Source organism: Patagioenas fasciata, chromosome 1, assembly GCF_037038585.1.
Source record: "Patagioenas fasciata isolate bPatFas1 chromosome 1, bPatFas1.hap1, whole genome shotgun sequence".
Classification (NCBI taxonomy): Eukaryota; Metazoa; Chordata; class Aves; order Columbiformes; family Columbidae; genus Patagioenas; species Patagioenas fasciata.
Window position 1 is genome coordinate 128,201,249 of NC_092520.1, and position 14,546 is coordinate 128,215,794.

Below are 14,546 nucleotides of genomic sequence, written 5' to 3' on the forward strand. Positions count from 1 at the left end.
GCCTTTCAACTTAAATTATTCTATGAGTCTATAATAAGCTCAGGCATCCACCCACTCTGTAGAACAAAATAGTTCCAGCTTTGCTGTTCCTAAAATATGTTTCCATTTTAGCTCTATTATAAAAGCAGTTCTGGAGACCCCATTAAAAAGTCTGATTAGTCCACAATGAAATAATAATAACAATAATAATGATTTTTATTATTAGTCAAGGCAAAAACAAACTTCAGTCTTATCAGACACTCAAGCAAAATTCTGGAAAATATTTTAAACAGACTTACTGCAATAAAGGGGGCAGGATATTACAGTCCAATACATAGTCTCTGCACATTGTGCTGTCTCCAGCAATGTTGCCAAGAGCCCATACTGCCTGCAATGAAAAACAGAATTGTAATTGCTTTTATTGTCACGATTCAACCAGTTTAGTGTACATATTAGAGTGGGAGATACTCTGTTCTCACTGTTAGATTCTGGTCAGCATACAAAAGGGGAATCCATTCTGGTTGAGTATTACATGTATACACCCAAACTCATTATGAGATTCAGGAATATTTACACAGATCTAAAAGGAATATCAAAACAGTCAAAATGTATGTTTCCAAAGACCTTGCAGGCAGACATAACTTGCTCTGTCCACAATATAAGAGACTTAGTAACACACTAATTCTACACTCCTCCTGATTCAGAGCTGGTTCAAGTCCAGATGTTCACAGTACAGGTCAAGCAAGTTTTTATCTACCCAAAAATCTTTGTGTAGAACAGCCCATATTAGTATTTCCTAAAATGCCATAAAAGCATGCATTGTTTACACAGTCATACTAAGAATGTTGACACCAACTAAGATGAAAACAGGAATCTATGTGCAAGATAAACCAATATTCAGAATCAAAGAGTTCAGGCGGGCATTGGCATATATTCTTTACGAGAAAACTATACAAGACAGAACGAGTGTTGTCTGTTAAGACATATGCATGACAAAATGCAAGCACAGATATTTTACCCCTTGGACATCAGTACTACTGTTATGCTTAATTTTAAGAAGAAAAGATCTACAACATCAGAAGATAATTATGTAAGTATGAAATCCATCTTCTGTAATATAACGAGAATAAAAGATTTAATTGTTTTTCATTTATATGTTTGGGTCAAGTGGTCTTTTTGATATCACTGTCCACTAGTATGAGACCTATAAGTGGAAAAAATTAAAAATAAGTCTATATGAAGTCTAAACGCCATTTGATTAATTCCATGAGATTTACAGACAATATTTTGTCACACAAGAAATTGTATGAAACATTTGCTATTTATTTCAAGGTAGCAGAGGGCTAAGCGTCACATCAAATAAATAGGCATATATGTTTATTTAGTAAGACCCATACAATGTCTACACAACCATTGTAAATACTTCCAATACTGCACAGAGAGGATAAAAGCAATCCTTTTTATCACGGACAGCAGCTGCATGTCATCTCCAAATTTCTCTTCAGTTGATGGCTGTATTTATTTGCAGTGAAGTGCATTACAGTGCATAACTATTTCTCCAACTGAACACACATAAGTTCCGCACACAAAATAAACATTTTTCTCTCTGTATCTCTATTTGAAAGAAATTACCCATCTAAAGGGGGGAAAAAAAAAAAAAAAAAAAAAAAGAGAGACAGAATAAGCCAAATTTGTCACCTAAAGGAAATTCTCAGGTAATTTGAAATACAAAATATAGATACAGACGTCAGCTTGCTAGATAGAAAGTGAAAACAGTTCTCTGTACTGGTATTACCAATAACAACATAGAGATCGATCAATCACAAGTCCCTAAACTCCAAGTTATTAAGAGATGACGAGACTATTCTGGGGAAGGATTAGTTTGTTTTGTTCTCCTACTGTTTTCCAGTTTTCTGCTGTCAGCCACAGGCAGAGACAGGGCACCAGGCTACACTGACCTTTTCTGTGAAAAAGCAAAGCTATTTACTATGCAATGTCCCCCCCACAAACTGATCTTCATAATACAAACTTATTTTTCATTCCCATTCTTATTATTTTACAACTGTTGTGACAATGGTTTATCTGAAATAAAAGTATAACCTTAGGTCAGGAAGCCTCATGCACTCAAGACAGAGAATGCAGCTACTGGAAATATTTAGCCTAAGAGACAGAACACACACCACATCCTGCAAAATATCATCTGTGTTAGAACTGTAAGCAGCCACATTTGTTGCTCATTGCAATGCTTGGATATTATTTCTGCAGCAATGAGAAGCCTAAGGAATTAATCAAAGGTTTCAACTAGTTCTAAATTCACAGATCTTTTAAAAACATGTAAGGCAAAAAGTTAGAATTTGCAATTATTTCCTTTTATTGAACACGTGGGTAACTTCATATGAAGATACAATCTCCTTGCCTGGACACGCTTACACACATTAAACCAGCCCTGGAAGCTGTATTTCGCTTGTCTGTGGACTTTGTTTCTGCCATTATAGTAATACCTATTTTTAGGGTTGACAACAGCGATAATCACTTAATCCAGGAATCCATTCTGACCCTGAATGACAGACCGGTTTTGCAACAGCAAATCTCACATCAAAAAGTCTGACCAGAGAAGTCAAATAGCATGACTACTGCTTTCCTCCTCTTGCTTTTTAAGGCAAGAGTAGTCTGGTTGAGTAGTCTGGCATCACAGGACCAGTTAACAGAGGATATTGCAAGAAATCCTTGTAATGCTAATGACTGACAATATACAAGTTGCAGAGAAATCAAAATATCTTTAGAAAAATATGCACAGTTCTGTTTAGCAAGGAAGGTATCTTTCCTTAAGGAATTATTTCAGCTCTTCAGATAAGTGAGGAAGATAAGTCGAGCTCATTTAAACTCTTGTCAGATACTGTTGTACATACAAAGCTTCATCATGGCCCCCACAGAGGACATGTGAACAATAACAAGTCTCTTCAGGGTTTTTCTGAATAATGTTCAATTATTTCCATTGCTTCTTTTGTTTTGTGCACTTCTTAAGATGCAAATGGCTTGTCTGCCATAACGTTTTGGCTTCACTCTACATATACCAAATATTTTTATCTTCTTTTCTGGATAATTGCAAAGGTAAAAGTAATTTCAGTAAATTTCAGAGTTCATTTAATTTAAAAAAAAAACTCTAAAAAAATAATAATAATTTTTAAAAAACAGTACTTTCCAGCATCTACAACCAGAGCTGAGGATGAAAAGAACCTGTAACTTCAAGATTTGTAGTCTGACTTTTTAACAAGCATCTTAGGTAGCACAGATGTGCGTAAACTGAAAATGCCAATCCTGCCTTGTCAATTGATAGCATCCATTTTCATAGGCTGCTATAAATTTCCATTTACTACTAATAGTGGAGTAGGGATTGTTGCAGGTATCCAGTTTATTTTACTCATTATTAAACTCCAGTGCTCTTTACTGCAGTACTGAACAACTTCAGCAGTCAATAACAAGAAAGCACAAGTTTTGTGGAGTATTATTGAGCCATATGGTGCCTTCTGTGAATAATCCATGTGCTTTCTGACCACCCTCCACTTTCCCCTGGATTCTGATGGCTCTCAGTCATTACTTCATTAGAGCTTTGGATATTTAAAGCAAGTGCTAAACCAACCACCAGTGTGTAAAGTCTGTACCTCCTGGTGGAGAAGAAATACTAGGAAGTGAGAATCAACACTTTCTCTACTTTTGGCTGCTGACTTGGGAAATTGATCTAATGCTGGGATGGAGACTGTGAAGATCAGCTTGCATGCAAACATGACTCGATTAGCGGGCACAAGGAAGGATACCACATGGCCAGATTCCTAGCAGATGACTTCTACTATGTCCCAATAAAGAAAACACCCTTCTTTCAGTGGCTGGCGTGATCATAGTTTCTTACTCCTCACATCTCACCCACCCAAACAGAGAAAGTAGCTCACACGCATGCCTCAACTGGCTTTCCTGATTTTGATTACTAAAACCTATCTAGTAGGACGGTTGATGTAAAAGCCAAACAGAACTTAGACACCAGACTCAGAGGTCATTGCAGCCAAACAAATGATGGTTACCAAAAGGAACAGCAATACAACTAGAAATTGAAAAATACTGAGGGAGAAACAAGGTGGTTGGTATAGCTGAAAATACAAACGTTCCCAAAGGGGAACAGGGCAGCTGGAGATGCTCCTGCCACTGGCTGTTTCTCAGTGACAGATACGTATCTTTGTGCTCTGCTAGACAATCTCATTCGTCTCAGACAGGGACCATAACGCTTTGCATGGTTTTTGAAGGAAATTCAGTGTTCACCAAGGAAACCCAAGTTGACATCTGGGTTTTAAATACCTCAACAAGAGCACTCTAGGAAAGAACTGCAGCTAAAACACTGCTGAAGCTAGATCAACCTTAAGCATGTCTAAAGGGCTTTGATGGAATCCTTCAATATAAATTATTTCAGGCTGGCAAATCTAAATGTTTAGAAGTTTTGGAGAAGAAAAAGTTGTGATAAGTGGAAGAAGGCTAAGACAAACAGTACACCAAAAAGAGAAACAAGGTGGAGGGAGGGAGATGTAACCAAAGTGTTTTTCGTAAAAAATTAAAATATAGCTTCTGTCATAGACTCGATTTTTTTGGTGGGAAAAATAGATGCCAAATGGTTTGGTAATATTTCACACTGAGCATTCAAAAAGCACAGAACTAGTTTCTACTTACTGAAAACTGATACGAGCGTACTGTCCAGCATGGGACACTAATTGGTAGATACATTTATCTCAGAAACCTGCAATTGCCTTATCATACAAATCTCTTCCCTTTTCTCCTTCATTCACCACAATGTGTTCCAATTTTAACAAACAGGGCCACAGTTCAACAAATAAAAGCCTTGTTCACAACCTGCTGATTTGTTACCAGGCCAACCATCTGTAAATATACTAAACAAGACAAGAGTCATCTGGAAAAATACTACGCAACTGCGTACTAATGCTATCCTGTAATGCAAAAGTACAACAGCTAACATTTAAGTGCTTAATGCTTTTAATTTTTGTTTTAGTAGATCTAATGGTGAAGTGTTTGGGGTTATTAAAAGTTGATGGAAAAAACCATTTAATTCACATTGGCCTGCCTTAAAGTCAGCTGTGTGCAGGGCTGCAACCTCTAGACCTGCAGCAGAGAAACCCACCATGAAAAGGTGTAGGTTACACTTCACAGTGATACATTTTCCTTCTTTAGCAGAACTTACTACAGAGCAATTCATAAGTGGTATTTAAAGACTTACTGGTAACAGAGATATCACAGATTCAGCACCTCAATTACACAGAAAAATATTTTCCACTAATTATAACCCACTCTGCCTGCCTGCTATCTGAACTTCAACATGTCAGCAGTTTATTAGCAGGCAGAGGTGGAAGAAGATGGATAAACTACTTAACTGTGGCCCTTCCGTTAATTCACACATCTTGATGTTGAAGGCTGCACAACTCATTCTAAACATGTTTGTTCTTCCCACCTGCTCTCTGAACATCAGCAGAGATTATAACAACCTAATAAAAAAAAAAATTAGTTCTTGCACAGAAGATCATTAGGAGTAAAAAATGGAGCAGCCCTTACCATACTCAAAGCACAAACCATCCTGCAGGAACAGCACTGTACAAGTGATGGCTGAATTTGGAAACTAACACCATCAGTTTCAGTACCAGGTCTGGATGAATTTTCACATGGGCAGAACACAGCATTTCTCTCTCATTTTGGCAAGCTCCCTGTCACATTTCTAGTTTATGAAAGAGACTCACTTCCTCAAAGAAAGCTAAAAAAAAATAGACAAAACTTATTTCCTTTAATATCATTTACTCAAGCACCTGAATTCCATTTCTCTGAAAAAAACCTTTTTCCAAAATAATTCAACCTGAGACAGACCACTGAAAATGGAAAGTTGCAGAGTGGAAGAACTAGAAAGCTAAAAGTAACTGAGAAAAAAAAAAAAATCTTTCTGGTGGAAAATGTTAGGCAATCTTAAGTACAGATGGTACATTCTGAGCCAACTAAAAGACAGAAAGGCAAGTTACACAAAGCAATCCAATGCTTATGAGTTGGGAGTTCTCCAATCATGCATCTCAACACAGCCAAATGCAAGGTCAGATATCTAGGAACAGAGAATAGAGGTCGCACTTACAGGATGGAGAACTGAACCCTGGCAGTCAGTGATTCTGAAAAGAACAATGGATCACATTGGATAATCAGCTTAACCTGAGCTCACAGCCAGCTTCTGTGGCAAAGAGTTGGCAAAGACATCTTGGATGTTTACACATCAAACTATCAAGCAGAAATGAAAATGAGGTACTACCTCCAAAAACAGCATTGCTGGGATATCCAATGCTTGTAAATTCACCACCACAAAAAGATATTGAACCAAGAAATGTTCAGACAAGGGTCACCAAAAAACAAACCAACCACCACAGAAATACCTTCATAACAAGAATTCAGAGCTTAATTTCATATGCTCAAGAAAAGCTTGAGCTATGGTCTGTAAACAGCTATAGGAAAAAACTGACAGCTAACTGAGTAGAAAATTAAACAAAAGCAAATACCTGGACCCAAAGCTAGACAAATTTGTACAGTAAAGGTACATATTTTCAAGTTAGGATGAATATTAAGTGAAAATCTGTTTGTTAATATGATTAATATTTCAACATCCTAAGTCTTCAAAGCAAGATTATATGTCTGAAATACATGCTTGTTCAAACACAAGTTATGGACCTCATGTGGAAATTACCAAGTCAAATGTTTGGTCTGTGCTTTACACTGATCCCTTTGGGCCTTATTCACCTACTCTGTAAGGAACATACAGCACGAACTATAATTTTCTCTGTAGAGAACAAGCTATAATTTCCACTCATGCTTTATCTTCAGGAGCAACAAGCATGAACTTTCCACCTCTAAAGTAATGATTTTTAAACAAGGTGTCTTGAATGTCTCAATATACAGAAAAATATTAAACCGTTAGAGATCAAAATGCGTTACCCCATTGGCTGTGGTTAAATATATCATCTCCAGAAAAAAGAAATATACAATACTTGCTTAGACATCTTAACACATAAAAGGTATGTTAAAGAATAGACTGCCTCAGCTTATTGAATTATTTGGTATACCATTTCTTATAGAACTTGTCTAGAAATTGCTTAAATAGAAGTCACTTAGCGTAAGTAAATTGGCTTAGCATAACTTCTGCAAGCTATGAACCTTTGAACTTTCTGCTTCCTTAACTAGAAAAGGCCTTGGAGTCTTCAAGCTAGAAGATACTAAGAGCTGCGTTCCTGGAGGTCAGTAAAAGAACAGAACAGTGTCTAACAGAAGAATGTTTTGGCTGTTACCAAGAACTTATTTTCTCCAGCTGCAGGTGCAAAATAGCAACAGAAGGTCAGAACTTCAACTGACAACCTGCCTGACAAAAACAAAGAGATCCAATGAAGAACAGGGAGACCCCAGACTCTAATTTTGCATTTGACCCAGAGTGATGCACAAGGGGTGGTGGCTTGGATTGTGGGGGTGTAATTGTCCAAGTTTCTTTCTGTTGAGGGTCCCTCTTCAGGATGAACCCAGCTCGAGCTGCTCTACACTGTATCTTGCAAAAAAATTATTTATTCTAGAAGAATTCCTGGAATCCATACCTGAGTCTCTGCTATGGGAAACTTAAGGAAAATAAACTTCCATAACAGGTAGAAAGGGACTGTCGTGCAAAACTGTCAAACACTACAGTTCCTGTAAAGGCTTTCTGTACAGGATAGCCTTATTCCTTTCTGGGGAAGGCAAAAATAAAAACACAAAACCAAAACCAACCAAGGCGAACAGAGAAAACAAAGAAAACCCCAAACCAACACAACCCCACAAATCATCAGACACATAAGAAACCTCAACACCATTCTCAATATTTACCTGTTCCTGTACATCTTCAAACTCCGAACTAAGCAGCTCTATGAAGATTGGGACAGCTCCTGCTTGGATCACTATTCGAGTCTGAAGGGAATTTCCCGAGGCAATATTTGTCAGCACCCATGCAGCTTCAAACTGGAAAACAGAATATAAATGAAAGTTTACTAGAAGCCTTCTGCGCAACACCGAAAACAAAGACCAAATATCTTTTAAAGATAAAAATAACTGCTGTAGGGAAAGCATGAGACAATCTGCAAAGTGAGAATCAGAGTTGAGTTATCAATATCACTTGAAATCAAGAATCGCAGAAGTTCCTTATGAGAATAAGATCAGGTTTGCTTTTGTGGGTTTTTTTGCTTGTTCTCTACGTAATTATATACCTTGGTTCTGTTCTACTGCCTTTCATTACTGGCTAAGAACCTATACACAAAAAATGGGCCTTCCCATAAGATATCTGACACCTGCATTCACTGACTCAGCAGTGATATTCCTGAAGATGCACAAATAAAAACATAATCAACATTGTTTGACAAAACGTGATGGAAATAAAGCAAATAAAAGGCTTTAAAAAAATGAAACAACAAAAGTACACAGGAGTGGAGATTTCAAAAAAAAAAAAAAAAAAAAACAAACAAACAACTTTGTGATCACATTCTGGTAGAACTCTTCAACTACAGCAAAGTACTCCTCTCCAACTCTGGTGATCAGTACCACTGCCAAGAGTTATTAGTGTGATGTTTTTATTCAAGACTTGAAGCAAAACTGAGATCCTGATCAACACTCTGCCTTCTGATTTAAATTTTTTTGTAATTTAATTTTCTTTTAATCTCAACTTGCAAGAGCACTGATTTTTTTTTTAGCTGAACTGCAAATTTTAATACTACCTGATACTGACCTCAAAACTTTACCTGGTAGATTTCTGCATGCTTGTTAGTCCAAAAATTATTACACTACACTAGCAAATTTAAATCCTATGAGATACATCCAGAATCTAGAGAATTAAAAGACAGCTAAAAGTTGAATGAAAAGGCAAAAAATCAACGAACAAAAATATAAAGTTGTGTGCTATAAATGACTCATTTTGACATTACTAATGATTTTTATTAAACTGATGCTGATCCAGCAGTATTGCAGTGAAAATCCTGATACACTTTCCAAGATTAGCTCTCTCTGTAGAGCAGCACAGAATTATATTTAGGATTTAATCATAAAAGCAACTCCTGCTATGGAGACACACAAAATCCTGAAATGGGTCTGAAATAAGAACTCATCAATTAAGCCTAGGCTTGTAATGCTTTAATTTTTAAATGCTGCTATTAAGACTTCAGTTTTAAAAATACAATAAATCCTGCCCTACTGACCAACTAAACGAGAAATTATCGTCTGATAAGATATGATCAGAATAAATGATTCCAAAATACATCATTGTAATACACAAAGAGTATGGGTTGCATTAAAGCAGAAACACACCATGTCAAAACTGCAAGACTCATGATTAATGAACTACAAGCAAAAGGTTCAGGCTAATGCTTAAGGTCAACATGAAATGTACTTGCTTTCCTCTAATTTTACATTCTCTGAAGCTAGTATCCAATGTTCTGTGATACAGTGCAATAGAATTATTAATCATCTTTCAACCAGAGAGGTTTCTAACTTGCCTTTCAGAACTTGCCTTTTGGCTTCCTAATAGAGGACAGCAGGCTGAACTATTCACAATTCAGAGATTCACGCTCTCTCCAGTCACACATCCATAACTGACGAGAAACTCTATTTATAAACAGACTAATCAAATTTAAAACCAAATAGCAGGTACTACTTCTCACTCAAATGTGTACTTCAACTATTTATAAAATAAGTTTTGTTTCTGAGCTAATCATAAGATCTCCCCATCTTTCATGCAACAAAGGTCTGTGAAACTGAGCTCTTCCTAACACCTAAGTATAATCAAGGCTGAATTAGATGCCTTTGTGTGAGCACCACTTAACATTTTAGACGGTGTAAGTTACAGAAAGGTTAACTGAGTGACAGTTCCTCCTCCTCTCCACTACAGACATCTGATGCTCCAGGATGTATAAACTAAGGAACAGCCACATGCAAATGACAAAGTTAGAAAAACAAAATACTTTATGATAATTACAGTTAATTAACAGGAAGAAAACCTCATCCAAGGGATGGTCTTTGTATTTGTTTAGTATTGTTCTCTCTCCCCATTACAGAAAGACTTCTAACATGGGACAAAGTTTCATGTATGGTTTAAAATTATCATAAAGAAAAAGGGAACTTTTTTAAAGTCTTGAAATCACTGAGAAAAAAGTTGCACAGAGGAATTCCAGACAAATTAGGCCTTCCTATCACTGATAATAGAAGTCCAGTTTTTACTGGATATTCCATTGAAATAAAAGAGAGTACAAAAATCACATAAAGTTCCAAGTACACTAACATGGGCAAGATTCCACATTCAATCCACCATACAAGCAGCTATAGTATCTGGAAAAACAAAAATACTTGTGTTTCCTGAATGAGTTGAAAACCCTTTCCTCCTACTGGTAGGCTAGAGCCAGGAATGTCGAGAATAGGAAGTCCAAAATCTGGCTGCAGACCCTCAACTGCCAAGCAGGCAGACAGATTTGGCAAAATGAAGGAAAATTAATCAATTGGAATGGAATATCAAGAGCAATGTACTTGGGTTTATATCTTCAATGCTTTGTTACAAACTCTTTAGGACAAGTTTGCAATTTTCAAATTCGTCTTTTGCTCTTTCCATGCAAAAATCAATACAATACCTGTTATACCAGTAAGGCAATGAGAGTTTGCTTGAGCCTATGACTGCCTTTGAAGTCTATTAAACCAGAGATTTATCAGCACTCTTATTTCCCCTTCCTATTCAAATATGTCCTTAAAATATTACGAGTTTGTTTCCCTTTATCTGTCTGTCTTAGGCCTCCTGCTAGAGGCCCTACAAGTTAAAAGACATTCTTTTTTTTTTTTTAAATATCAGGTTACTTTAAAAATTTCCACAGGAGTTGCAAACCAATAAACTGGCTTAAATCTGATACATACTCCTAGTTATTGCCCACAGACTCCTTAAAAGTAACTAAAAGACCTTTGGAATTCTGTGGGTATCAACTTTAAAAGTAATTCCTATAAATGATACTTTTTTCTTACACATTACAGAAGAGGTATCTATTTTTTTGCATATCTCCACTCATCAAGATTTGGATTTCATACGGCATTAACAAACTTTTTGCTTTATGCATTTGAAAGAACACTGATTATAACCTATATATTTTATTTGATGGTTATCTGTTAACTTTTTTTTATTTTACTAGACAATGCACTTTCTTCTATTTTCTGCTAGCCTAGAAGAAAGAACTCTGATCAGAAAGAAGGACAACTGGAAATGAAAAAGTTCCAAGAAGTAAATCCAAGACAAATTAACCTCCACTGTAGCAGACACAATTTAGTTTTTCAAACCAAAGCAATTAAGTTCCAAGTGCATTATAATTCTAATTCTAAACTTTAAAAAAATCTAATTAAAAAAATCTAAGTTATAATTCTGAAGACTTCAAGCTGTCTCAAATTAGTACCAAAAAAAATCACTTAAGTTTAGCTTAATAGCTTTTCATCTGTTGAGGTCCACATTTCAAACTGGTTTTTTAATATGAGAAAAATCAGTGTAAAGACCCCATCCCAGTCATCACACAATACGACTCAGAGGTCTCTCTTTTCTTGCTAGAAACCCCAAAGGTAAAACACCTTTTATATTCTAGTAAAGAAAAAGAGAGGAAAAATAGCTAATTAAGCAAACCACTGATTTTTTTTCTACCTAATCTGCACCACCAAATGCCTTCATAATATAGAAAGATAAATATATTTTTATATTCGCATACCTGTAATGTACAATTTTCTTTCCTCTTGAGGAACTCCACAAACCTGGCCACCACTCCTGGCGTGCTTATGACTTCATCTATTGGGGGATTTGGTTCTATTTAAAATGAAAAGCAAAGTTAGATACATACATTTCTTGGTAAGGAAGGTCTCAAATTACCACGTCAAAATAATATCCAATGAGATACCAACTCCTCTTTCTGAGACTGTGTTCTTTTCCTACAATACAGCTTTACCTTTTACTATCTGTCACCATAAGACAACTCCCTCTTAAATTCTGAGGTAATGAGATAACGTGATTCAAAACACTAACGCACTCAGTAATTTAGGCAGACCAACTTCACAGCGGCAGCTCTGCGAAGTCACTCTGGCGTGCACACACACAGAGCTCGACTTTAGTAAATCGGTATATTTGAACCATAGAGACACTGCCTACAACATTTAAACTTACATTACAGAGTGGACAACGCATCTGCTTTACAAATTTCAAGAACAGAAGTGACTATTACAAACGCCCTGCTGACATTTTGCAAAACAGAGCTTCATACAGATATTTCTGTATCGAACTCAATCTTTATTACTGTCAAAGTAAAAACGTATGCCAGAGATGCTTCCAGATTTTTCTCCAGGTAAATTCAGCTCTTACCTTTAGAAAGAAGCTTTCGGAATTTCTGAGTGGCTGAAAGCTGCTGTTCTGGACTATTGGAGAAAATCATCTCAATCATATCAGAGGTGATGACCGCACTCTAGGATTCAAGTGGGGGAGACAGAATAGGATTGATAGAGAGCAAGAGAGAAAAGAAAACCTGGGGTTAGTGGTAAAAAGGACACAATGCCTGCTAAAATGGTAACAATTTTATCCCTTATTGAGCAAAAAACCTGGATAAGACCAGTATGGATAAAAAATAAGTCACCATATATGTACATCTACATATGCATCATGATTCTTAAGTGTAAACTTTCTTCTCTGGAAGCCACAATTCAGATTTTACTTAAACTATGGCATAAAATTTACTCTTCAGAACTTCTCACTGGTATTCTCTCTCCTTTTTTTTCTATCTCCTTTCAAAAATAAATGCAAAATTGCCAGCTTAAACAAAAGGCAGTTGAAATTGGAATGGCTGTTATGCAAGAACACCACTTCGATTATGCTGCTGTTTAGATTTCTGCAACATGTACATTTTGAGCAATTCTCTTACACCAAAATGTACAGGACCTGTCATTTTTAGAAGAGTTGACAAACTAATAATTGTCATCATAATCAGATTATTACATTTTCTGTAATATTGATGGTTTCCACTAATATAGCTAAATTAAATAAGCAACATTTCTTACACCGGGTAAAATCTGACATTCTCTTCATCACACATGTAAATCCATGTAAAGAAGCATAAGGAAAGTCAGATTTTTTTTCTTCCACTTCTCTGATCTAAATCCTTAGATAGGCAGGGAGACAAATGACAATTCTGAAAATACTGAAGCTTTGTCTGTAATAGTTAACAGCTCCATCTGAAAATAATGATATCTAAAATAGTAAACTGTATAATGGTAGTACCTATCTCAACTAGACAGGCTCCTTGCCTTACTTTTTAATCATTCAGTCACTTCATGTAAGCTTCCACACAAATTATTAAATGGGATTTATGACTTGTCTGATGTTTAAAGACTGTTTTGAAGAGTAAAACATCATTTTCATACTCTTGAATACAGACACAAGTGTGAAGATCAGTGGTCAGACTTTAAGTGAGGACTGCATTTTCCTTCATCCTCTCTGTTACAGCCTGAATCCCTGACCATTTTTCTTTCAAGCACAAGGACGGTGGTAAATAAACAAGGAGAAAGAGGAAAAGCCTAATTTCCACTAAAAGGCTTGGAATGGTGTTCAAGGACACATGCAAATAGATAAGGTACAGGTCTAGCTGTGTTTCCAACATCCTTGCTAAAAACTGTGCCACTTGAAAGTCTTCTAAGAGAACTCCACCCAGATCCTTTTTACCCTGTAAATTTCAAGAACACATTGACTGGTTTGTATTTGCATGTTTCAAGCATTATGGATTTTTGATTTAAAAACTTTAATAACTTTGGGCAACAGCTGACAAAATCACCCCTAATGGTGAATATCCAAGCAAGGAGTTAATCAGCCTGCCTGGAGCAATTAATTTAATTTTCTTGAAAACATATCCACTGAGCAACCATTCACTCTATCCATAACATTCTTCTGTCATGTAATCTGTTTCAGGGCAGTTCACTGTGCCAGATGTTTAAGAGCTGTTCATAAGCTCTCTGAATGATGCTTTTCACATTTTTCTGGAATTCCATTCCCTTGAAGTCACCACAAAACAGGCCTGCTCAGTTTCAACAAACACTGTACTCATTTCTCATCACTTACAGAAGTCATCTCCATGTTGTTCATCTGAGCCTCATGGAAGCCACCATCTGACATCACTTCCTCCTCTGCTTCTTCCTCAGCTGTTGCAACATTTCGGCGTTTAAACAACTAAAGAGAGAAAGTATTTAATATATACACAGCATGTCATGTGAGGCTGCAATAGAAATGACATACACTATCACCTAAAAGAAACTAGTATACTGGGTACAGGACTCCTCCAGACAGTAAAGGGAGAAAGTTTAGTCATAGAGTAAATGAAAATAGCAATGTGCTAGAATGTTGATTCTCAACATTTCTGAAGAATTCTCACTGATATTCCCTTCTCTTCTTCACCTTCCCCCTCCATCTACGAGCTATCTCTAGC

The 14,546-nt window shown here is 36.4% G+C and overlaps 1 protein-coding gene across 2 annotated transcripts in view; it reads right to left on the reverse strand.

The window, feature by feature from the left end:
• Positions 1-14,546, reverse strand: part of KPNA1 (karyopherin subunit alpha 1) — a 54,193-nt gene that overhangs the window by 25,059 nt on the left and 14,588 nt on the right. For both annotated transcript variants that reach the window (XM_065851177.2, XM_071814397.1), the window contains 5 exons: positions 14,183-14,290; positions 12,440-12,539; positions 11,796-11,890; positions 7,909-8,040; positions 279-367 (listed from right to left, as the gene is read on the reverse strand). In XM_065851177.2, the coding sequence (XP_065707249.1) occupies positions 279-367; positions 7,909-8,040; positions 11,796-11,890; positions 12,440-12,539; positions 14,183-14,290 (524 nt within the window). The remainder of the gene's footprint in view (positions 1-278; positions 368-7,908; positions 8,041-11,795; positions 11,891-12,439; positions 12,540-14,182; positions 14,291-14,546) is intronic.